Source organism: Callorhinus ursinus, unplaced genomic scaffold (genome assembly GCF_003265705.2).
Source record: "Callorhinus ursinus isolate GAN/ISIS: 27379988/994484 unplaced genomic scaffold, GSC_fseal_2.0 scaffold10, whole genome shotgun sequence".
Classification (NCBI taxonomy): Eukaryota; Metazoa; Chordata; class Mammalia; order Carnivora; family Otariidae; genus Callorhinus; species Callorhinus ursinus.
Genome location: NW_027397072.1, coordinates 30,130,564 through 30,156,602, shown reverse-complemented (window position 1 = coordinate 30,156,602; position 26,039 = coordinate 30,130,564). Strand labels below are relative to the sequence as shown.

At 44.2% G+C, this 26,039-nt stretch overlaps 1 protein-coding gene across 4 annotated transcripts in view; it reads right to left on the bottom strand.

The window, feature by feature from the left end:
• CRIM1 (cysteine rich transmembrane BMP regulator 1) overlaps positions 1 to 26,039 on the bottom strand; it is a 186,314-nt gene that overhangs the window by 82,547 nt on the left and 77,728 nt on the right. For all 4 annotated transcript variants that reach the window (XM_025868042.2, XM_025868038.2, XM_025868040.2 and 1 more), the window contains exons 3-4: positions 19,796 to 20,038; positions 18,612 to 18,732 (exon numbers count right to left, since the gene is read on the bottom strand). In XM_025868042.2, coding sequence (XP_025723827.1) covers positions 18,612 to 18,732; positions 19,796 to 20,038 — 364 coding nt within the window. The remainder of the gene's footprint in view (positions 1 to 18,611; positions 18,733 to 19,795; positions 20,039 to 26,039) is intronic.

Below are 26,039 nucleotides of genomic sequence, written 5' to 3'. Positions count from 1 at the left end.
CTCTCCTTCCCACCTGGCCTCCCCTCCCCCGGGTCTCTCCTTCCCACTCACACCCATCCTGTGGCCCAGTTCCTGTACTGCTGACATCAAAAGTCTCCAGCTGCTCCTCATTTAACTGATCAGCTGCTCAGCCTGGGAGTCAACACTGTCAAGCCCACGTGCCTCTTCCCCCCCAGTTCTACTCTGTGGCCTTTCTCTTCATTTTCCTTCTGCTCCGGTCACTCCTCTGCTCTCCACATAAGCCCTCACCCTGGCTGCCTTTGCACCACTCACCCCTGCTCCCTCCTGAACACTCCTTATCCAGCTGTCTGTCCAGACGCCACCCGTCCCCGTGGGCCGACCTCAGATCACAGATCACAGCTTCTCTCGGAGCCGCCAGATCCCACACTTCCCTTAAGGTTCCTCTCACTGTGCTTGTGGTGACGTGAGTGCGAATCTTACCACAAGCTCTCCTTGCATCTACTACGCGGAGTCATTAATAAATATTTCTTAAATTCAACAGAACTGGAAACGAATAAAAGAGGGATAATAGTAACCAAACAAAACAAAAATACAGAAGAGAAAGTGAGAAGCAAAACACTGAGATTTCTATACCAGGAACTCAAAAAGGCTACTCAGGCAGAATTATTTGCAGGACACCCAGAGCAGAAGGGCTAAGGGCTTTTTTTTTTTTTAAATAAATAAATAAAATAACACCTTTATTGAGATAATTAGCATACCATAAAATTCACGCCTTTAAAGTGCAGTTCAGTGGTTTTGATATTCACGGGGTTGTGCAATCATACTACCTAATTTTAGAACATTTTCAACACCTCAAAAAGAAGCCCTGTACTCCCACCGCCTTCCCCCTGGACCCTGCAACCACGAATCTCTGTTGTCTCTATGGATTGGCCTATTCTGGACAGTTCATAGAAACAGAATCATACAACACGTGAGCTAAGGGCTTTGTAACTTCAAACAAGAAGCAACCTGTAGGTGCAATTTGCCAGAAAAATCAAGCTTCTAATGTTATCTTCGGTATTAAGATAACGATCAATCAAGGCACCACATTAATAAATCCTTGCATAATGTAATCACAGCTGCAGCCAGGTGGGTTGCTGAAGCTGTCTTTTTTTCTCTCGAGTAGGTAATGGATTCAGCTTAGTGGGCATCTGAGCGCCTAACAATGATGAACAGCGCTCAGAAATCATCTAAGCCCCTAGAGGGCACTCCCCTCCTTAGGAGACCCAGGCTGGCTGGTTGCGTTGGCTGAAAGGCAATATATACCGATGCTTTCCCTTCATGTCCTTCGCTTCCCGGACGACAGAGAGAGTCCCAGGCAGGCCAGAGTCCTAGCACAGCCCCCAAAGTGCTTGTAAGTCGAGCCTCTACTTATCTTTTTGAGCTTCCATGTTCTACAGGTTCCCCCACCTGCTGCACTTGAGCAACAAGGGCAATCTGCCACTCACCGAGTCCACTCACCCAACCGACCCCTCTCCCCCAGCGCCACAGCTCCAATGCGCACTCTGCCTCAACTCTTTTGCCGCTGGTGAATTCCACACAACCTTAAGACCACCCACCCTACAAGGCCTTCTCTGATCAAAAAGCAACCAGGATTACACTATATGTTAACAACTAACTAGAACTTAAATAAAAACTTGAAACATTAAAAAAAAGGCAACCAGGATTAATTTTCTCTCCTCTGACTTCAATAGTACACATGGGTACCGGACTCTTGGGACTGAACATGCTCATCCTGTGAAATCAAAATCTTAACTGCCTCTCCCGTGAATTCCTCTAGTGCAGGGCAGGTCTTATTTGTCTTGTAAATGAAAAAAAAAAAAAATGAAGAGCTAAGAGGCAGAGCACTTTTCCAAAATTAGCGTGTGGAGGGCAAGACGGTGGAACCCGTCTAGAATGCAGGTTCCAAGGTGCCACCCTCTGGGACTGTTCCTCTGCAAGTCTGGGCCAGGGCTCGGAATCTGCCTGCATCTCGAGCCCTCCAGGAGATTCCACTCGAGGGAACCCGGGCCCCACGTTCTGAGCAACTTGCTCACAGAGGTGCAGGCTCTCAGCTGCCATGGCTTCATTTCCACTTTCTAGTAGAAAACGCCACATCCAGGGCGGGCGCCTGGGTGGCTCAGATGGTTAAGCGTCTGCCTTCGGCTCAGGTCATGATCCCAGGGTCCTGGGATCAAGTCCCACATCGGGCTCCCTGCTCCTTGGGAGCCTGCTTCTCCCTCTGCCTCTCTCTCTCTCTCTGTCTCTCATGAATAAATAAATAAAATCTTTAAAAAAAAAGAGAAAACGCCAAGTCCAACGAGTTGTCATGTTAATAAGAATGATGATTCGTAGCACTTGCTCTCAATCATTTACAAAACCTCCTTCCTGCCCCAATACGGTTGCTTAGGACTGAGAGACGCGTGGCGTGAAGACAGGCACCACAGTGACTGTGTCATGCTATTGTCTGCCAGGAAACGTGTCACTCTGGCCAGCCACACTGGGAGGCAGGTTTCTCGTCATAAAAATGAGATGGCTGGAGTGGAGTGAGCTTTCTTCTCACTCTAAAATCCCACACTTCTGTTACTGCCGTTCGCCTTCCCTTTACTGCAACAGTCCGATCCTGGCTCGTGCCTTTCTCTGCGCCTCCCGGCGTCCACCCTGTCCTCGGAGCACATCACACGCCTGCACGCCCGCGCTGCCGGCTCCTCGCCTCCTCCCCCACCCCCTTCTCCTTGCCAGCCCTCCACCGTCAGGCCCAGCTCATGGTGGGCCCCCTCTCCGAAGAAGCTTTCTTTTTTTTTGAGAAGGAACAGACATAGACATCTACAACTCTCTCTTTTTTTCCTACTAAAGAGGACTAAGCAATGCAAGAGAAGAAACAATAGGCCTGATGCTGGTGTCTCCAGATTCCTGGGCATGTCCTCAGAACTGAAGTTAGGGCTTCACAGTTTAGCTGAAGAATCAATAGTGTGCTTCACTAGAGTGACTAGAGACACCGTAAAGGAGACAAAGCCAGAGGGGGGCCAGAAGAGGCCACAGGAGAGGAGGCCTCCTCGCTACTCCCACTGCTATTCAGCAAAGCACAGGAGTGCCCTGCGGTGGGCGCCATGCAGAGCGGAGGCCAAATGTTATTCTAACATTCCCCTACAATAAACTCCTGCAGAGGAGGAAATGTGGAAGCAACAAACCACCGAGGCCTCATCTTCCCCTGAGCAGACCCATATCCCGGCCCACATCCTGGAGGGAAAACCACTCCACGAGGCTCTCCCGCAACAGTCCCTCCCAAACGTGCATGTACTCCGCACCTGACTGGATGCAGGAGCCCTTCAAAACGGGAGAAGCACTGTCTGTAAGTAAAAAACTACTACTTATAGGCGGGAGGGAGCTCTCCCTTTAGTTAAAGGAAACAAGGAGAAATGTGGAAATAAATGGGCAAAACAGCACTTGTACTACTAGGATTCCATTCAGTGTATTAATGAAATAACTGTCAGGAATGGAAATTATAACACATAAAACCTAGTTCTGTAAAAAGTAGATTCAAGTTTAATTAAATTCGATGCACTATTTCTGTACTGATTAAATTTTTTACATCTTTCCAGGAATGCAGAAGTTAAAAAAAAAAAGAGAGAGAGAGGGAAAGAGATACTGCAAGTAAAACATCCCAAAATAAATGGGTTTCCCTCCTGAGGGTATAACTATCCTTATGGAGAACTGCACTCCCTCCTCGGGAAGTTTCTTAGGATCCCAATTTTTCTCATGGCTCACCATCAGAGATTTGCTACTCAATCGGTAACAAACCCTTAGTCACCCTTTCTCAAGCTAATTCTTGCACGATGTCCTTGAATTTCCACCCCGCGCCGCCGCCGCGGGCAGTTACACACATGCATTAGTTAGCTGCTCAAGCACCTGGCCCAGCTCTGAGGATCACACGCTTCCTTCCAACAGCTGTCCCCTCTCGATTTCACAGCCAGAAAGTGCAAATTCTTCACCACTTGCCCTTTCGGAGACGATAGTAAAATCAGTCTGCATTGTTGTTATGGTTATGTCTTGTTTTTTCCTGTGGGGAGCAATCAAAGGATATGCTCCAAAACACAGAAGATATAAATTGAGGGCAACGAGGTAAAATATTCCTTTGCATTTCTAGTATCAGTCGTAATGACAAAGTCTACTGTAAGACCTTAATAAAGTCGTCACTGTAGCCCTTCTCTTCTGCTGTTCTCGAGGGGCAGATGATTACAGCTTCCTCAAGGTTGGCATGTGGCTCAGGAATCTTATCTTACAGTGCCAAGCTGAAAGAAAAGTGGTAGAAATGGTAGGAAAATGGAATCGATAAGCCCACATGGTTCCTCTAAGATTGGGAGTCACGTTCTAGAACCAGGCTCCACAGTAAGCAGGTGGGTTGAGGAGGCAATGGCTCTTCACACACGTCACCACCTCAACGTGATGGCTAAAGAAGAGAGTCAGGACAGTTCCAGAGGGATTCAGTCCTGGCAGCCGAGGAGCCCAGCTGGAAAGACTCCCCTGTGGGCCTGGGGCCCTGTTGAAACAGAAGAGCTGGGACCTGGCGGGCATCCTGAACCACCCTCCGTGTGTAGCCCAACAGTCTGACAACGACCGAGTCCCAGGAACGGAAGGCTCTCTGCCTTCATGTCCTCAGGTCTGGGGGAAAAATGCTGGCATTTGCTCTTCGTGGTCGGCAGGATGGGCTTGGAGAGTAAAGGGGCAGGAGTGAGAGATGCATGGAGAACCGGTGAGCAAGAAGAGGAAGAAAGAAGGGAAACCGGCACAGCGAGCTCCGGGAAGGACTGGGATCGGATGTGGAGAGGAAGTCTGCACAGAGCAACATAAGGTATTCCCATCTCAAGAGCTGGGATCACGGACTACATCAGAACCGGGTGCCTTGGAACACGGCATCAGCTTATGTATGAACATACAATTGTTTCCGAATGATCTGCTGGGTGAGTACAAGCAGGGGCACTCAGCTGGGTGGGGCCGGGGATGCGAAGAGTTCTGGCTCCCAGTTCAGGGAGTTTAGTTTAGGAAGGAGTGGGATATACAATCACAAATGAGAACACAGTGGGATGTGAACTTTTCCATTTCCCCTCTGGAGCACAGGAAGAACAAACACCAGAGATGTCAGGACTAACCTTCTATCTGAGAACCTAAACAGCCTGGGTGGCTAACATGCCTCGGAGCCCCCAGAGCCACCCGGGGCCTGAGCTGCTGCTGACCCAGCATGCGTCCACTTGGACCCATGTGGGCAGTCAATTCCCAGACCTCTCATCCTTGTCATCAGTGCAAAGTGCAAGATCCTCTGGTTTCCTGTCCTCAAGAGCATTGCTCTGCTTCTTGGGGACTCATTCTTCCATTCCAACCTCTCTGCTTTCCCCAACCTTCCCCTTGAAGACCAACTCTCAACATCTGAACATCACTGCAAAGCGTGCTACTCAAATCGGTTTTGACACAGTTTGACACAAGCCAGGTGGCTTGCCCCCAGATGGTATTGCCTTACAGCTGTCTTTAGTGAGACGGTGACTTCCCCCACACTCACTTACTCACCTGGGCTGGAAGGGATGTCAACTCCCTCCTAGTTGACCATATCCTTCATGCTGTCACTTTCCTCCCTCATGCAGGCCCTCCCTCTCCGTGGCTCTGTCTCCCCTCCATTTCCTAAGGGGGGGGGCGGTCAGAGAATGCACTCGGGACATAGGACAACCTTAGGTTTGAGTTCTCACCATAAGGAGCCATATGACCTTGGGCACGTGATAGCATCTCTCTTAGCCTCACCTGTGCTGTATGTTAGATAGGGATGATTAAAGTACTCCTATCTCCTGGAACTGCTCCGTGAACTAAATAAACTGATATATGGAAAGCACCTAGGACAGTACCTGGAACAGAGAAGCGCTCACCACCTGTTAGCTATTTTATATAATAATTTGGAAGGCCTCCGTGTCTATGTGGACGAAGCACTTTCAATCCCCCGACCTCGCCTGATCTTTTGGAATCTGCGTCTTGCACACCAGCTCCTCACTCCTGAGGCCACAGCGCTCTAAAATCTCTGAAGCCGAACACCTTACTCACTGATCACAACAGTTCATGCTCCTGGTCCTCCCATGCCCATGCTCCCACCACCTGACTCTCAGCCTCCCTGAGACCGATGTGCCCCAGAAATCTTTCCCTCTCTGCCCCAGCCTGAGCCTCATCCTGACTGTAACTCCTTAGCAATCCAGGCCCAAACCCAGCGTTTCACCTGAGCCCTTATCTTCATGATATCTTTCAACTTCTTGCCCCTTTAACCTCCATCCACATCTGGTCCCTCGACACCAACCCCAAGTTAGCTAAACCCAGAGAGGCCAAACCTGAATGTCTTCAAGAGTCAGGCAGGAATTCTGAAAGAGTAGAGGGCTATTGTGGAAGGTCTGTTCATTATTCATTCCATGATGAAATGCACAGTCCATGTTGCTACACCTCCCCATTGCTCAAAAGAAGCCATATTTTTACGTGAAGCATGCCAGTTTTAAAATGTAAATAATTGAAGATGAGGGGGGAAAAAAAGTGAAGCAAAGAAAACATGTCTTGGGGTCAAATTCAGCCCCAAGCCTGCCAAGGGGCCAAGTGCAAACTGTGTATCAACCAACCACCTCCCCTCTCTGTGTGGAGACCCCAGCTATCGGTGGCTGCTGGAGGAAAGCCCAGTCAGGGCAGGGAGCTGTTCAACATCTTCAACACTGAAGTCCCTCCTGGGCCTAACAGTCCTCCATTCCCTCCAAGGGTCACTTCCTCCATGATGCCTTCTCTGAGGAGAGGCCCGAAGATAAATGCCTGGAGCTGTGTGTATGTGTGTGTGAAGGGAGGCTGTGAGTGGCTATCAGGCATGGGGGCAGTGGGGGTGCAGGTAAGGACATTCCAGGAAGAGGAAGAACTTACTCAAATTTGCAGAGGCAAGAAAGAATATAGTATATTTAGGTTGGAGCAAAGGGCTCAGCCTACCAGGAGCATGTTACGTGTTGGGGTCGGGGGGAAGACTAGTGAAGTAGCCCAGGGCTGGGTAAGAAGGGGCCGTGTGCACCACACTGCAAAGCATCTTTAATTGAAAACAACAGGAAAGTAATAAACCATCTTAAACAAGTGATGTAGTCCTGAAAAGGGGTGGTTATTATTGGGGGGGGGGAATCAACATGTCATGAATTCCATTTTTCTTGAATCATAAAGATAGATGGGATTAGTGATACTGTTTTAAGCTGGAAGTCACATGAAAAGTTTAAAACTCAATGACCACAACAGCCTAGAATGCCCTTTCCTCTTTCTCCAGCTGGTGAACTCTGACTCATTCTTAAAGACTTAGCTCAAAAGTCAAATCCAACAGTTTTCCAAATCAGAATTAGTATCTCTTTGCTCTATGAGTTTTTTTTTTTTGCACACTTCTGCTAAAGCATGTGGTACTTTAAACTGTAATGATTTGTATGTGTTTGCCTTCCCTTTAGACTGTAAGCTTCTTAAATCAGTGTCTACGTCTTATTCCCACCAGGTAACACGATGTCCAGGACTCAGTAAATACTCAGTCATTCCCTGAACAGACCAAAAACACAAAGGGGTTTTGATGCTAGGACTCGATGCAGATCAACTATCTATTAACTTAATTAAAAGCAATTACTGAGTATTTATTTACCTGTGCTCAGCACTGAGAGAGAGACATATTAAAGTGCATCCTTGCCCTCAAAAATACACAATCTAATGTCTCAAGAAGTATCATTAAGAGTCTTCAGGAATCCATGACCTAGCTACGGTAATCAAAGTACTTGATTATATCGTAAGAGCCATGACATACAACTTCTTTCCTTTTCAAAAAAAAAAAAAAAAAAAAAAGGAAAATCAGGAAAGGGCAATTTAAGATGCACTTGTCTGTGTGATACATTCTCAGATTAAGTGAGCATCAAGTTCAAGAGAAACAAGCTGTCTTCACCTTCACCTTATTCGCAGTTAAGCAGTTAAATGTCTACTGGGCAAATATAACCCTGAACTGTCTGCAAACTGTGTCTCCACAACAATGAGGAGCCCTGTCACTTACATCCAATGTACAGGTGCAAATGAACAGTAAAATTTGCAGTTGCTTTGGGCATTTCCAGAGGAAGGAGAATTTCTAACATTTTAGATTTGCTTATTAGTCACATGAATACCTTCACAAAACATTTTTGCCAAACTGTCTGGAGCTGTTGTATTTGCCTGCGTCATGATGATGATAATATCAAATGAGGGTGGGTGGGGAAAGTCCTCTGAGGTTCAGTATTATCCATGCAGTGCAGTCTGCTTTCCAAGTCCTATGGACTGGAGCTGAATTACTTTCTTTCAGTGAGTGTCAGAGGGCCAGATATTCAATGTCTGGTGATGACCAGGCCAAACTGTAAGCCACTCAAAGAGAGCCTTCCGCTTTGTTTCAGGACTTAAATACAAAAGAAGACTGGATAGTGGTCATTTTCTCGGTGAAATGCAACAGGCATAAAGCACTAGTATAGGAAGAACAGGGCTTACACATCTGAAGTGAATTATTGACAAATTAAACTCTCTACTAGGGAGATAGTTCTTCTCCATGGACAAGGGCTTTACTTCTAGGAAAGCATATTTTCTTCCATCTGGGGATAAGTCCAATAACAACATGGAATTCCGAAAATTATTTTGTTTTAAAAACATCAGAGTTTAATATAGACTCTAGCTTTTTTAGTTATGAGTTGACTTGCTCTTTTGGGCCAAAAATTACTGTGGCAGAGGGCAACAGAATAGATGTTCTTTTTTTAGTTGAGAAAGGACTTCAAATATATTTCCAAATTTTTTTCTGGATGTGTTTAAAAACAGAGGGAAAGCTACCATGATAGCATGTCAACAATCAGGAATGTTTTAGATCTGAGCTATGCTAATGCATATTTTACATATTGTATAATTTAATTTTACAACAGTCCCAAAAAGCAGCTGGATAAATTATCCAAAATCAAGAGAACATCCAAAAAGTGAACTGAATTAGAGAAATTTGTCCTAATAGACTAATCTTATAAAAAAAAAGTTATTAAGTGCCATCTTCTTTGAGACAATGTCTTGGGAACAGATGGATATGATAATTAATTACAAGGCTCTTAATTTGATGAAGTCCTTTTGAAAATGCCTATTCGGGGACAATTTCCACTGGCTAGCTTGTGTAGGCGTGATACAAGCAAGTTAGTTACCTAGCACAATGTTAAAAGCATATGCATCTATAATAAATATCATTTGATGACCCAAAGAACTTAACACTGTCTCAGAGAAGAGCTAAAGAGTGCTCTCTGAGCTCTGAGAAGGGACCTATCGGTTCCAAGCCACCCTCAGGAAGCTTCTGGCTTTGACACATATGTCTGGTTGGGCTGATGTGTCCTGTGTTGAGAGTCTTGCCCTCTGTGTTCCTGGCCCTTGCATAATTCTCCCACCCACCACTCCCACCCCCCCAACACCAACCTCGAGGCTTTGACTAGCAGAACGACAGACCGAGGCTCTGGAGATAGTTGGCTGAGGAGCTCTGGAAAGTTCAACCACCCCAGTGTATGTACATTAGCAAACAGGAAGCTAAAGGACTCCTAATACGGTCACTCCAAAACTACTACTCAGAAGTGGACAGACGAGTAAGAAAATCCACTGGGTTCCCAGTGACATGGGAACTGTATGAACCCAAGATTAAACACTACATGCAAAGACGGAGGGATGTGAAAAATTATAATCAGCTTTCTGTATGTGTGCTTTTTGAAGTCCTTGATTTCTGAGTTTGGAGCTACAGATGGCAAATTACTTTACAGCTTTTTCTTAAATTCAGTTCCATTATTTGGTAGAAAGCCAGTCTGTTAATCGATTCTTTTCTTGAAGGCAGATCACTCTCTGTGTGTTCCCTTCTTATTACCTTCCAAAAAGTCTGGAACTTTCTTGAAACTGGCAGAGCTGATGTCTGTAAGGTGTTGAGCTCCTTCAAGCCTAAGCCACATCTTACTCATCACCATGCCCCACACCAAACCAAGCCCAGTGTCCTCTGTCTTCCATGAGGCCCTCAATGAGTCTTTGACATCTGACATTTTCAAAGCTGCACCTTGTTTTTACTCACCGTAGCTTTGTGGTTAAATTAATTTTTATTTAACTCAAGGGCTTCTTTGAAGGGAAGGGACAACCTGCCAAAGACTTCATTCTGACAGCCTCATCTGGTAGAGTCAATGTCAGGCTGTGAATTCTGGAACCCCAGAAAAGAAAGCTCCTTCTCTAAAGATCTGCATCTCCTCATAAGAAACAGTGTGATGGTAATCTACTAAGAGTCTATCATAATACAATGTAGCACCAACAAGACGGATTTTTCTTGAGAGCACAGGGAAACCAAGACTGAGGAATGGGAATGAAGCGTCCTAGATTCTCAACCCAAAGCAGCTGAATACAAACATCTAGATGTTACAGTGAAAGTAAAGGGAATTTATGACTTTTGTTCTGGTCATGAGCTGTGTATCGATGTATCCTTCAGATACACTGGGGTTGACATCCTTCCTTTTATCTTATTTCCCTTCCTGGAATCGCAGTGTTTCAAGCTGTTATGATATGACAGGGTATGAGTGGGAAATTGTCTTCTAACGTCAACGTCTTAGAGGAATAAAGCTGAGGATCAAACAAATAAAAGGGGAACTTAATTCAGTAGATCTTTTTTTATTTTAAGAGTCATAGAAAGAAACGGTCCTCTCAGAGTTAGGAATAGAGAATCTAACGCTCTTGTACCCATATAATGCTGGGTGTGGGTGTCTGTGCATACACGAGTTAGAGTAAAACACAGAAAAACGCAGTAAGAATATGGAGGAGCTGAATAAAGAGGGACAGGAGAACAGACAAAGATAAAACCTCAGGGAAAGTCAAGGAGCAAGAGCTGGGGAGAAGCAAGTACAAACATGGTCCAGGAGCCAGTGAGCAGCCACGAGCAGGCTGCAGTTCACACCTGTGAGCGTGAGGGGCTAGCAGGGTGCGACGCATATCACATCCTCCCCCAACACACCCAGCAAGGCAGGCTGACAGGCAGAGATGTCCACTTTCTACTAGAAAGCACTTTAAGAGAGTAAACCCTTTTTTTTACGGATTTAGCCTTTGACCAGATATTCTCCAATCCTGCTATATAAGTGACTCTCTATTTACAGATGTAAAAAAAGAAAAAAGAAAAAAGAAGCAGCTAGCAATATTCCATTAGCCACTGACCAGCAGGTCATCTACTTAACTGGATTATCACCTGGATTCTACAATTCAACCAGTCTGATTACCCTGACTTAAATCACTGGTCTTATAAGTTTATTTCATTTTGCCTTTCCTAAGTTTTTTTTTTTAAGAAAGTGAAGAAAAAAGTAAATATAATTGTTTTATGACTTCGTTTAGACTTTCTTCCCTTCCTATTACTATGCAAACCATATATCTCTCCCATTATCTTTTGAGTCCTGGAATTTTCTAAAATGTTCCTTCTTTCTCACCCAGGAGTTTCCTAGCACCAGTGTCTTGGGTTCTTTTCCCTCTCAAGAGCTTGGGAAAGTCAAAGAATTTAAAGGTAGAAGTTACTTCTGAGATCATCAAATCCCTCCTCCCCTTTTTCTCTCTCAGAGAAGAAAACAGACCCAGACAATATGAGAGCCTTGTCCAAATTCATGCAGAAGTGGGCCTGGATTCCCACACATAAGCTTCAGGTGTGTGTGCTCTCTGCATGGCACCAGGTGATGTGTGCAGGAACATTCCCTCGATGCTGAACAGTTTACTCCCATGCACACATCTGCTCGCAGACTATAGTAGCAAAGGGAAGTACGGCACATGGCATGTTATAGGTTAAGTGGTAGGGCCAGGCACAGGTGGGTGGGGGGTGAGCTCAAGGCCACAGGGGACAGTGAGCCTAGTGGCCTGTGCTCACACACCCTGCCTCTACCACTCACCAAGTAGGACCCCTCTCCCGGTTCACCAAGCTCCATCTCTAAAACAGGAGAGCCATATAACCTGCCACCCAAGGAGGAGCACTATGTTTTGGGTTTGTCTACACTTCCAGGGGAGCCGTACCTGGAATGTAATATGCTCAAGATATTCTATTATACTTTTTGGTAAAGACCAAAGTCACGTATCAGTCAACATTTTGGCTAACAGATCCTCTAAAACTTTTAAATGACTTCGGATAAGGAAAAAAAAAAGTTAAAAATGCTTCAAAAATCTTGATTTAAAAATAAAACACGTTTTTCAGTGTAGTGTCTCAGAAAGCAAGAGATATATATGTTCCGGATATAGGTTCTGGAAGAGAATTAGACCTGTTAGTCAGAAAGAGGCTGGAGCCAGGAGGGAGCCTGGGAACCTGGCTGGCTGCACTGTGTACAACCCAGGGAAAACCCTATTTTAAGTCTGAACATCATAAACAATGACTTCATTGATTACCACCTCAAAATAACCAGACTGGATTTTTCTCAATAACTTTTAAGGAATGCATATTTACAGACAGAAACTGATCACAGAATGGTTTCCGAACAAAAAGTTTGGGACAAATCTCATTAAAATAAATTTTAAAGGGGTGACTGTCAGTAACATATTCCATTCATTCATCTTCTTAATAAAAATACGGAAGTCGTTAAATAACAAGTCAAAAGGCATAAGGGTATTGAAAAACTCATTTGACTGACAGAAGAAATAAGGTAGAGGTGTTATAGTCTAGATTTTTAACTAGTTAATGTCTGCCCTATCAGTCTGTATCTAAAAAGGCATGAAAAATTATAGAGCAATGGGAAGCCCCTGTAAAATTAGGCACATAACCCTGGATATAGCAAAGAGGGAGGAGTGTAAAGAAAAAAAAATTGTGATCTAGGAGCCATCTGCTTGAGAAACAGCCCAACTGCGTGGAGGTCTGGACTAGCTGACACAGGGGAACATGGGATGCATAGACCTCCATCCCAGGCTGGATCTATCCTCCGGCTACATGTAGTGGGACCATTTCACTCAGGAAACCATGACATATCCAAACATTATAGAGGAGAATTTCTACGCAACATCTCTGCACATTTGGTGTTTGTTTTTAACGTTGACCTGGTTTCACCAGGCACATCTTGTGGCATCCAAAAATGACATTACCTGTTAAACCAAGTTTGCCTAGGCAGCCATAACTTTAAGGAGAAGAGCTAAAAATAATGGTCAGCTAAATGATGCCCAAGCTGGATCGGTGCTCAGAGGCTCCTCCATCACGGGTCTACTCCCAGGTGAACTGCCCACTCCCACTGGCAGGCCAAGAGAGCAGCCAAGAGGTCACAGCTGATGGGAAAGCAGCTTGGCTACAGGTTACCTGAATTACACCTGAGGACACAGAGCCCCAGGCTCGGAAGGACGTTAGTCTTTGGAAAAGAATTACATAGTTGCAGCAAGCACTCCAGCAAACTTCTAGAATCAGAGAATGAACTCTAAAGGGCACCTATTTGGTCAAATGTATGTTATGGTGGGTTAAAAGGGCCACAAATTCGTTGTAGCTTCTCCCATCAAGAGGTGGAATCTACTGCCAACTCTCTGAATCAGGGGTCACCCTACAACTTGCTCGGACCAACAGAATGTGGCGGAAGGGAGGCTGTGTGACTTCCAAGTCCCATCTGTTAAGGCTTTGCTACTTGCTCTCTCGCTTCTGCCATCGTGGGAGAAGCCCAGGATGAAAGACCCTACAGGGGGTGACAGGCCCTTCCAGCCATCCCGGCTGAGTTCCCAGACATGGGAGTGACGCCACCTTCGACCGTCCAGCCCTAGACAACCTGCCAGTGGACGATGGAAGAACCTCCCAGTTCACACACAGAGCCACAAGAAATAACAAATGTCTATTGTTTTAAGCTACTACTTTTGGGGTGGTTTGCTACACAGCAATGAATAACCGACACCTATGCATATTGTGTTAATATGTATGATGCTGAAATAAATACATACGTTGGTGAAATATAAATTCATAATCACCGATATATTTCCCGGGCTTAAAAAAAGAAACAACTGCAAAACACTTATTAAAAAAAAAACAAAAAACCAAAGAACACTGCAGTGGAGAGGACAAGGCTTTGGATCAAAGAACCTGGGTTGAAGACTCGGCCCCCTGCTCTGATCCTTATACCAAAGAACACTTAGGATTTTGCATAAGTCACTTGTTCTCTCAGCCTCTGTTTTCATATCTCTAAATTCCTCACGGAATCAGAAATGATGATGAAATGAGAACAACAAAAGCTTTGTAAACAGCAGGGCACATTACACAGTTAAGCTGTCCAAGTTACTGCTACCTTCATGTTACTTAACTACTTTGTCCCTCGCTGCAAAGATACATTTGGATCACTTGTTCCTGATATAACTTCCTCTGTTGTAAGTTTCCTTTTGCATGGAGGTGTTTGTATGCACACAGAGCCTTCCAAGGACCACTGGTGTCGTGAACCCCCTGGACAGTCCTGGTTTTCCTTTCTGCCGTCATACAGCATTTAGGCCCCCAGCCACTAATTCTCATTTCTTTTCACTGTCTCCTGAAAGGTGTGATGAACTCACATCCTATTCCAGGGCCAAGAGAAGAGAGAAGGGCGCAAAGAATTGGCAGGGTGCTTGGAAACCTAAAACCTAGCTGAGGAAAGAAGAATTAAAAGTGGTTAGGAGGTAATTATATCACATGTAAGAATGATGTCAGAATGGGATGAAGTTCAGGAAAAGACAGCAAAAGAGGGGAAAATGAAGGCTGGGCCATTAAGAAAAAGCAGAGACGCAGCAAGCGAAGAAGGGATAAACTGTATGTAGAAAGGGCAGAGGTAAGGTGGGAAAACCAGGGTTTGTCAGGAATAGAAGAGGAAAGAGAGATCCATGCACAATAAGAACATCTAGAGGGTATTGTCTGTCACTCCTAAGAGCTCAATTTATGCTTGATGAACGAATGAATAACTGAAAACAGACAACTCAAAAGAAAATTCACAAACTGCACAAGGATTCACCCAGAAGTAGGACAGTTAGGGGCTTGAACGGGTAAAACAGTCTCACTGGGAATGAAAGGGAGGAATTTGTTCTTTAAGGTGAGGGAGAGAAAGTCCACAAGCCCCTTTCCTTGTCTCTGGAAGTCCAACAAATCCTTACAAAAAGGGTAAAGCTCTACTGATATTTTACCTTCACTGTAACTGTAAAGGGCTGTCCTCCTGAATTCTCCACATCATTGGTTTTTGATATGAAATGGCTCTAAGTTCTTAATAATGTTCTTTGTAAACATGCTGGCAAATATGAAACAATTGTAACAGAATTTTACATATTCCAAAATGCTCTTCTTTTCACCTAAACATCATGCTCTTAAAGACACAAATCACACAAAAGAATAAAGTTATGCAGTTTTTTTTTCTCTTAAAATACTGTGATTATTCCATACTAGGCTCTCTTGTTTTTATTTCCATTTTCACATGGATTGTTTGGGTTTTTATTCTCTTGCCAAAGTGTGACCTCTCAATGTCCTTAGTAAGTGGGAACCCACTTAATATGCTCAACTAGGTTTAGCCATCGTCTGAGCATAGTCTGCATTTACTGATTGATTCAGCATTAGGGCATATACAGAGGAAAAGAAAGAAGACACAATTCCTAACCTCTAGAGATGTCCTTAGTCGGTGAGACAAGACTATGCATGTAACAGTTAAATAACAATGCAAGGAAATATGTGATTAATTGGCAACACAGAGAAGAATATGTTAGGAGTTGCTAGAGAGTAGGATGGTTGATGGTCGAAGCACGAAGACCTTTTGGATAAAATGGAATTTAATTGGAGTCCTGCTGGGTGAACAATATTAGAAAAGGTGGAAGGGAGAGGTAAAGGCTTTGAGAGGTGACCTTGCTGCTTGGAATGGAGAGTTTCTGTAGTCCTGAGAAGTGGGCCATAAAGAAAGGTGTTGGGGAAGAAGTGCAGGCTTTTAAAGGAAGACAAGGAGTAAGTAGTATTACCACCCAACAGGAGGATAACAGGAGACTAACAATATTCACTTTTCTCTTCAACAAATAAATCAAAATGGACTGAAGTGGGCCTATTCCTTCATTCTTTCATTCATTCATTCACCAACAAATGTAGGTTGACACATTATAGCAATTCCTGTTCTAGGTACTAGAGGCTGTAAAATACTCCCTTCCCTTGAAAAATCACAGAGTAGGAAATATTGACCAAAAGAAAAAAATCAATGATTTCAATTTGTTATAAAAAGTGCTTAAAGAGATACATGGGAATTTGTTTATAAGCCGCAGAGGGTATGTAAGTCATCCTCAGGGCTGAAGACGGAAAACACTTCAAAGAGAGGGAAATGCAGTCCTGAAAGGAGGGCAGAAGTTGTAGGAGGCTCTCAGGAAAGTCAACTGAGCCTGCGTGAGCGAGCACGAGCGTGAACAAGCGTGAACGAGCATGAGTCTGCGTGCACGTGAGCCTGCGTGAGCGTGAATGAGCGTGAGCCTGCGTGAGCGAGCACGAGCGTGAACGAGCGTGAACGAGCATGAGTCTGCGTGCACGTGAGCCTGCGTGAGCGTGAATGAGCGTGAGCCTGCGTGAGCGAGCATGGGGAGGGGTCTCATCCAGGTGGGAACACAGGATGGATGTGGAGAAGGGGCAGGGAGCGCACATCGGTCACTGACTATCTAAAATACAGGAAACTAAAGGCTGTGAGAACTTACCCCTTCCCTGCAAATAATTTACAGTGGGATTTTGAACGACTTCCTTCTCTGTTTTCAATTTCTTCCTTAGAGGCACCTTTAGCTGACTGACCATTCTTTAGTCCTAAATGCCAATGTCAAAATTATGTCAACACAATAATAACCATCCTAAGGTTTATGTTTACAAGACTCACAGAAGCTTGGAGATAAAACGGAAGACATCTAAGTTCAACCTCCTTTCCAATGTAACATTTCTTCTAAGCATTGCTGGCAGATGGCCATCCAGACGGAAAGAAATCTCTCCAGCTCCAGGGAGCTCAGGAAGCAGCCCAATTCATCACTGTACATCATTAGTTGTGAGAAAATTTTTTTCCTTAAACTGAGATTAAATATGTCTTCCAGTAGCTTTTACCCACTTGGATCCCCTAGAGGGACTGAAAAATCACCTACTGTGCCTCCTACATGCAGATGGTACAATGTTAACATTTATAACAGTGACTTGAGAATTGTCCCTTTTCCTCACTAAAGGACTTGTTAGTTAACAACTGGCTTAGTTTTGATTAATTAGGTTCTGTAATGTAATGTGCCACCTCCTTCCTTTTCATGAAGACCTTGAAGGGACATCTGTTACTGTTAGTAGCGCTCCCTTGTCCTCCATTACTGATTGGTAATACCTTATGTTTGCACAGTGCTCCACCCTTTCCAAGCATCTTCAGATACATTTTCACATCATAATGTCATAAGAAGGGGCTGCACCACTGTTGGTAGGCTACCTTCACAAAAACCTTTGTATCTACTTTATGATACAGTATAAAGGATAGGACAAGTGGTGTAAAATATATCTGAGAGACTCCTAGAGCTTCTAATAGGACAAAGGGTAGGGGAAAACTAATGTATTTTAAAAGAAGAAAAGAAGAGTAATTATCAGAGCACACTCTGGATGTCTACTCCATAACTGGCACTTAGGGACCATATATATTCCTATCTTATCAGGCCATTTGTAATATCACAACTGCTCCTACAACAAACACAGATGGGAAGTGCCTGCCACTGGACTGGGATTGGGACAGACAGAGGTTAGAAAGGGAGCAAAAGAAGGCACCCTTTCAACCGTGGACATTAAATGTAGAGCAGAGTAGAAAGAAATGAATTGACTTAGTCAAAACGATGCCTTAGCAGCCTGGGAAAGATGGAGAGAGGTCATGGCAGGGAAGAGGGCAGGGCATCTCAGCAGGAGAAACAGAATACAAACTCCACGTTTCCAAGCCTAGTCTTCCCCAAAGCCAAGCACAAAGGGTCAGCTCCATGGTGGTGCTCTGAAGACTGTCTAGGACAAGACCTGGAGACCTCATGCTCTGGAGTGAGCCTCATCCTGTAGGGCTAAGTGGATGTCCTGCTACTAGGACTAAAACGACAGCAACTTTTTCCCCAGCAAGCCAGAGAGCTGTGTTTGTCCCTAGAAGGCATCAAAAGAATTCAGACTCCTCTCTGCCTCAGCAAGTAACAGGTCTGGGTAGATGTGTGACTGCAAACGGTAAGGATCCGTGGGGAGCAGTTCCGTGAGGCAGGCAGTGTCTCATCCCATTGGACACAATGGTGAAGTACCTGTAAGATTCACTGCGGAGGATCAAATGACGTGCCTACTCTGATCCGTACCTTGCTGCCTCCCTGAGTGCATCCTGCTGAGGGACATACTTGCCTGTATAGTTCCCAGCCTGCTAAAGTGCACAGGCACCCCAATACTGAAGAATCTGGAAGGCTTAGTGACTTAACCTGATGACAGCTGGCTTTGATCCAAGGAACGATACATGTAAATACCAAGTCATAGTCACAGTTCCGATTTCTCCCCACAAACAGGAGAATTTTAGGTTTCCCTGATACTTAGGGTAAACAAACTGCATGCCTGAAACTGTGCTAACGCACAAGACTGAGGAGAAAAGCTGATAAACCGATGACAAACCAACCTTGTTGGCAGGGTGCAGCAACCGTCCGCCGTGAGTCGGACTTGAGTCTCGTAGCTGTCCAGAGGGCACACGGCCTGCTGAACGGAGGGGCACTCCACAGTGCTGCAGTCCACGCTGAAAACTGAGAGGGGAAAACAGAAGCACCATTTACTGTTACATTTACTTGCACTTTGAGTCCCAACATGAAACTCTGGCCCTTCGCAAAGGGCTGCAGGTTCCTTGCGTCCCAGAACCCTCTCCTAGCAATGACATTTTTATTTCAGCCAACAGTAGGGAACTGCAATGTGTCCCTTATCAGTGCCAGGAAGGCAGGGTACAAGACTTCTAAGAGTGAGGATGAAGATGTAGGGGGAGAATGGCACCAGTGGTGGTTACGTGGCTGGAGAGAGCCAGCCATCCAGAGGCCTTCTTGTGGAACACGGCAAGAGACGGACAAGGGACTGTTTGGCTTCCGGCATTTATCTAGCAGTAGGGGAAAAAAAAACAAAGAAAAACCTCTGACCAACGGTTAGAAACTTGCAAACAGGAAAATCACTATCGTCTAGACCTGTTCACAGACCATATTAGAAATGCCACAAGAACAAGGATTTTAGAAATAATATAAAGCAAGAAATAGCTGTGACAGGACAACAAATCAAACGTAGCAAAGAAGGTGAGTAAATAGTCTCAGAAATCTCAGCACATGCCATCGAGTCAGCGGAGGGACGGTGGGGGGCTGGCAGGGAGAAAGACTGGGGTGGAGAATTTCATGACAACACATCTGGCGTTCTGATGCGTATATTTATCTAAACATAACTTGCTGTTGACATATGATGATTGTCTTTACGTGTAATAAGGTGATCAATACATCTACAAGTGAGGGCTCTGATCTTCTCTGGGGTGGAATGAAGCACGGAGCTAGAAGACCATAAATTTCAACCCCGCTTCCCCCGTCAAGCATACTTAGAAGGAAAAGAAAAAGAAGAGAAGAAACAAAGACGGTCCCTATCTGCAGGTGCTTCCGTACCAGTGGATGATCACTCTGGCTCTCTGACTGGAAGGCCAGACGTCAGGCTGCCATGACCCAAAGTGGCAGGTGTGCCCATCTTCCCGGGAGGGGGGAGGTGGCAGCGGCAGAGGGGGCTGCGACCCTGAGACCCGATGACGCAAAGCAGCAAGGCTGCTGAGGTGATGCCCGCGCGTACCTGGTTTGCACTCATAGAGGTCACAACATTCTCCCGGCTTCCCTGAGGCTTTGGACACTAGTATGTTCAGGTATCCCGGCTGGCAGACTTTGCGCAGGCAGCCCGCAGGGTCGCACACGCAGCGGCTGGGTAAGGGGCAGCACTCCCCGGGAGGAGCGTAGCCCTCGATCAGAACGGAATCTTCAGGACACCGTGGAGAGAACTGGACTTCACAGCGGGCCTTGGAGCAATCTGGCTTCTCTTCTAAATGGGAGAGAAAGAATTTAGCACATGCCCGGGGGCAGCGTGGGGGCACTGGCGTCGGAAGCATGGGCAGTCCTGAGGATCTACTCATGGACCCAAGAAAAGGGGAGAGAAAGAACTCTGGCGGAAACCGTCACACTCAGCTTAGCCGGCCGTGAAAATCTCCCCTGAGATCCGCTCAGGACACGGGGGGTGTGAGGCTGCAGTGGCCTTCTCCACCTTCCCGCTCACCTGTGCTGAATAATCGATGTCCAGCGCACGGACCAAAATCAAGAGTGGTGCAGGCAGGTGCCTGCATGATGTGCAGACTCTGGGAACTGGACTTCATCACTGACTGACCAGAAGATCTTTGAATTTAAAAGGAGTTTTAAGGGCTGCTCTTTGAAAACAGTGTATGTTTAAAACCCTGAACAGACCCAGGAATAAATCCTGGCGACTTCAGGGACTGGGGATAAGGTATGTGATAATCAGCATGAAGAACTCCATCTCTGAGCCCTGAATTTTGAAGAGATGAACTTATTCAGATCCTAGGATTCTATGATGTGGAAGCTCAGCAAGATGGAGAATGAGCTACGTTCCCATGTAATTTCCCCAAACGCCATCTGGCGTTATCTCTAGGAGAGATCCATCAAATGCCCCTCTCTCCTTTCTCTGGTATTATGTACTGACCACTGCTGCACCTCCATTTTAAAAGATAAGAAAAACAAGTCAAGCAAAGCCTTAGCCTCTGGAGCCCCAGTCCACAGCGGTGTCTCTTGGTTTAAGCTTTTAAGAAACCTGCACCAACATCATGTCCTTGAGGAAAAGGCTGAAACAAACCCAAAGCACATTATCACGGTCCCATGATCTCTGGGGCAGATGAGGGAAGTTCAGAAAATACTGGGCGAAAATGATGCCATGTGGAATGGTGGTACATTATCATTAGCTCTGTCTTTCCTACAGTAAAAACCATACAGAATCACAAAAGCAGGGTCAGATCCAGACCACCTAGTTTAGTCTTCTAAACAAAAAATTGTAGTCTGCTTTGTAGGTAGACCATTTCCCAAACCAAGTGTTCCTCATGGCATTCCTACCTTGATTGCTGTATCATTCATTTCACTGACCCTCTTCCTTGTCTACTTTCTGGCTAATCAAAGAACACTGTAGGAAAGCCTTCATATTCACAGTTCTAGTAAATTCATTAAAAAATTATTACGCACCTGCTGTTCTAGCACCTTGGGATGCACCATAAAGAGAACAAGCATAGATTCCTGCCCTCATATAGTTTATAGCACAGTGGAGAGAAATAACAAAATAAAGAACAAACATCATAAGTGACCCAACTGTGTAGTAGCAGAGGGTGTCAATACCATGGGGAAAAGAAAACGGAACCGAGCAAGGGGGAACCTGAATGCATGGAAGTGGGGACAGCTGCAATTTGGTCAAAGACTTCAAGGAGGGAGAGGGAGGGTCATGGAGCTATCTGGGAGAAGAGCATCCCAGCTCTTCCCAGAGGAAACAGCTAATGCCCAGGAAGAGAAAGCAGGCCATGGAGAATGCATATATCCTATTTTCCTGTGATAACCCCAAGCAACTGTCTTGGGAAGAGAACACAAGAGGAATCCCACTCCTGGATACCCATCAGTATGGACAGAACAAATCAAAGAGCCGAGGAGGAGAAAGTGAATCTTGACTGCATGGGGACTGATGGAGATGGAGTCTGTGAAGTACATTCAGTGGATGGCTTATCTGGCAAACACACTGTCTCATAAGAAGAGCTCTGTGACATTAATTGCAAATAGCACTTAATTCCTACTCTTGTTAATGTGCTGCAGTTAACTTACTCTGTATCACATTCTATTACATTCTCATCCTGCAAAATATGTGGTATGTATAATCAGACTTTTAAAATACATGCTTCAATAGAACATGCTTTCATCATAACCCAACATATTAGATCTTCCTAGTTATTCTGCTCTTTATGTTTTACGGTCTCAATGTTGTCACCTACTGATGTGTTTTGCAGTTCAAACCTTGAGAGATTTACTTACTTCCTAAGAACTACCTTTGTAATGCAAATGGGATAAGGTATTTAGACACAGTCTGAATCACTGTCTGAAGGGATTCAGGGATGTTAAAAATGAGGGTCAGATCTTATTAAGTGCTTGTTTTCAACTTTTCTCAAGATGATCGTATTGACTTTCCCTTTATTATATAATCAATTAGCAGATTTAAAATTATCCTTGTTTTCTTAAAGCCTCTTTCTAAAGATCCAGCTGGATCTTAACATTAAGATTTTTAAATTGATAAGCTTGAATAATACTCACCTGTAGCTCTTTGGTGTGCGTGTGGATGTGTGTGTGCACTGCCCTCATCAGGTCTTAGTTCCCAAGTTACACTAAATTGTTCAATGAACTGTTTATCATTCTACCTTACTCTGTTGTGAAACATTTTAAATAACATAGGAATTATGCATTTGTTGAATTTTTCATACAACCCAATTGTGAAACTATCAGAACTTATTTTTTTTTTTAAAGGAAGAAGAGACAGTTTTCTTTGATTATTAGATTTCAGGCATTCTACCTCTTTTAGAATCATCTGTACAGACACTGCTGAGTGTCTAATTTATCTAGATCTAGTTTATTGAGATTTTCAAATTCATTTCAGGTTTTATGACCAAGCACTCTGTTTTTGTAGTTTAGGTGTTCATCAGTTCTGTTAGTTTCTGAATCTCTTCCTTCTTCGTCCTCCAGATTATTTCACTGATTTTTCTCTAGTGCTTAGTTCTCTTCTATTTCCTCTATTTTCTTAGAAATGCAAATGATTTCAATTGTGATTTTAATACTTTAGGCCAAATATTGCTTTAGTTATGTTCTGATTTTCTGATATGCATTACTCTCAATGTAAACTCATTTCTAAATAATCTATAATTCAACTTTGATCCCCTCCTTAACTGAAGACTTTATAGAAGAATGCTATTACATTTCTGCACAAATATTTTTGGCTTTCCTCTTGATTTTAATTTTTATAGTTTTATTGTTTTGTCGCAGAGAATGTAGGCTGTACAATTTTCTACTTCTGTTAATTTCTTGAATTTGTGTTTGTGTGTATGTATGTGTTTTGGCACAAGCGTGTACACATGTGGTCTAAGGTCAACTTTAAAATATATGGGTATTTGAAAAGAACATGTATTCTGTTTATTGGATGTAAACTTGCAAATCTATAAAATCAAGCTCAATTATGACATTCAGATCACTTACATCTCCTCTTTTTTAATTTCCAAGAAGGATCTATTAAAATCACCCACTATGAACCAGTAACTTTTTGTATTCCCAACAGTTTTTACTTTAAAGCTTTAAGGTTGTGTTAACTCCATGACTAGCAGGCATAAGATTCAAGCCCATTATACTGACTTGGCAAGTTGTAAAATGATGCTTTTGAAGAATCTAGGTTTCTAAGATTTATATCTTTTTTAAAATTGTTAACATTCTTGGCTTTTCTCTTCTTTCAACCCTCTGTTCATGTCTCGATGGATTATCCAGAACCCCTATTCACCAGCACCTTCCCCAACCAGTTGTCACCTGTGGTTTATACCGAACTATGGTTACCATAGCATCAGGAAGTGCCTTTCTGATACTTTTCTCGGCCCCATTTCTAAATTAATTCATCCTGCAGATTTCATTTATTCATCTATGCCTCCGTTTCATCTCTCTTCCATGAAGAAAATAAGGAGAACACTACAGCCACACATGTATTTTCCCTCATTTAGAAGGTTTTTCTGGTATTACCTCTGAATTTTAAATTTCATCCACTTGAAAAGAAGCCTCTCCTGACTCTTTCCCTATGGTGTCTAACAAATCTATAATTAATTAACAAGCTTTTCAGTCTGGTTGCCTTGGCGACGCTTTGCAACTGGCATCTTAAAAAACAAAAAACAAAAAACAAAAACTGCCCCCGATACAGTAAGATTAAAGTATCACCTGTAACAGAGGTCACCAAGAGAAAATAGCTGCTTTCATCACATTAATTATCTTCCTTTAAGAGGTTAGCCCTTAAAAGATTGACAGGGTCAACCATATTAGAATGATTTTACAATAAAGTATATATCAATCTTAGTCACTTGAACCTGTGTGACCACGTTGGCTAGCTGTAGATCTTCTCCAAGTCCACAGGTCAACAGGGAAATTACAATCATGATCTACAAGTAGCAATCACATTCAAGATTTTCTGCTTAAACGCAGATTTAAATAAAACCAAAGCCAAAACAAAAACTACTTAGATGGGAGGAGAAAAAAAAAAAAAAAAGAGAAACATTATATTGCTAGATTCTCATCCTATCTGATTTCTGCAGAGTCCTACACATCTGACACCGAAGCCCTCCTCCTCTTTCAAAATCTCTTAAAATGTCCCTTAAAATGCCGCACACTTGTTAATGGAAAACAGGCAGCATGAAACAGACCGAAATTTAGACAGTCAACTGACTACAAAGTCAACACTGCTGAGGGCTCGCTCCGCCCTCTTCCTGAAATCTATCCTGATTCTCACGCACACAAATGCACGCAGGCAGCACGTGGTCTTTCTGACAAAATCCTTGGGAGTTCCAACCACAGAGATGTTTCAAGGGATGCCAAGTTTGGATCAGACTCGATAGTCACAGAATTGAGTAGGCAGAGCACCGAATAAAGAGGGGAGGAGCCTGGGGCCGCTGTTCCCCCTACATCTCCCGCTGGGCATCTCCCTCCTCACACCTTTCGCTCACTCATTCATCTGACAAACATTTCCCGAAGGACTTCAGTGTGCCCGGGGTTCTTGGGCACAGAGCTTCGAAAACCAGGTCCTTGCCCTCCTGGGTTCACAATTCTGGAGCAAGACACTACAGAAAGAGCTACACAGTGTGCTGTCAGGTGGTGATAAACGTCCCGAAGCAGAGTCAGCAAAGCGGGTGCACCAGGTGGGCGAGGGCAGATCTCACTGAGGCTGGCACCTGCACAGAGGCCTGAACAAAAGAAAGGAGAAGGCGTGCAAATAGCAGAGTCGGAGTGTCTCAGATGCAGGGACCAGCAAGAATCAAGGTGCTAAGGCAAGAACTCTCCAAATAGAAAATACACCTCACAATTATTAAGAAGAAATCTAAACTGGTGTAATTCACAGGGAGAAAATACCAATAAAGACTTACAAGAAAACTATTTTTTTTAAAGATTTTATTTATTTATTTGAGAGAGAGAATGAGAGATAGAGCACGAGAGGGAAGAGGGTCAGAGAGAGAAGCAGACTCCCCGCTGAGCAAGGAGCCCGACGTGGGACTCGATCCCGGGACTCCAGGATCATGACCTGAGCCGAAGGCAGTCGCTTAACCAACTGAGCCACTCAGGTGCCCACAAGAAAACTATTTTGACAGGTGTTTCTTATTAAGGATTCAATTCTCAGGACTGGGCTACAGAAATGAAAGCAATCTTTATTAATGGGTCACCTTCTATGTGTGAGGCATCATGCCTCTCTTTTTATTACCCCCCTTTCATACTCCCATGTGAACAGAGATAACACCTTTATGTCTACCTGGCAGATGAGGAGCCAGGCACAGAGAGGTTAAGAAGCTTGGCTAAGGTCACAAAGCAGGTGGCAGAGCCTCCAAAGCCTACAATCTTCCCACTGGTCCACAATGCCAAAAGCAAAAGAAACTTCACCTTTCCTCATCAGCTTTCCTGGTACTTGTATATTTAGTCAGTGGCTACACTTTTGCTCATATATAGAAATGCAAAATTAATTTGCAAAGAGAGAGAGGTTTAGGGTCTTCGGTATTGTCCTCAACACTTTCTGGTCGGCTGTCCTCCCAAACTCATTTGCTCCTTGGCCTTGCAGACATCACCCAATAAAAGGTGGAGCTTTTTGTATCCAGCATTATTTTTTTCTGAAAACTTCTATTACAAATATAAGACATATGTCATCCCTACATTTTTAAATTTAGAGACTGACTCCTTTAAAGTTACACTGTGAATTCTCTTCATTCACATTCCATGATTTT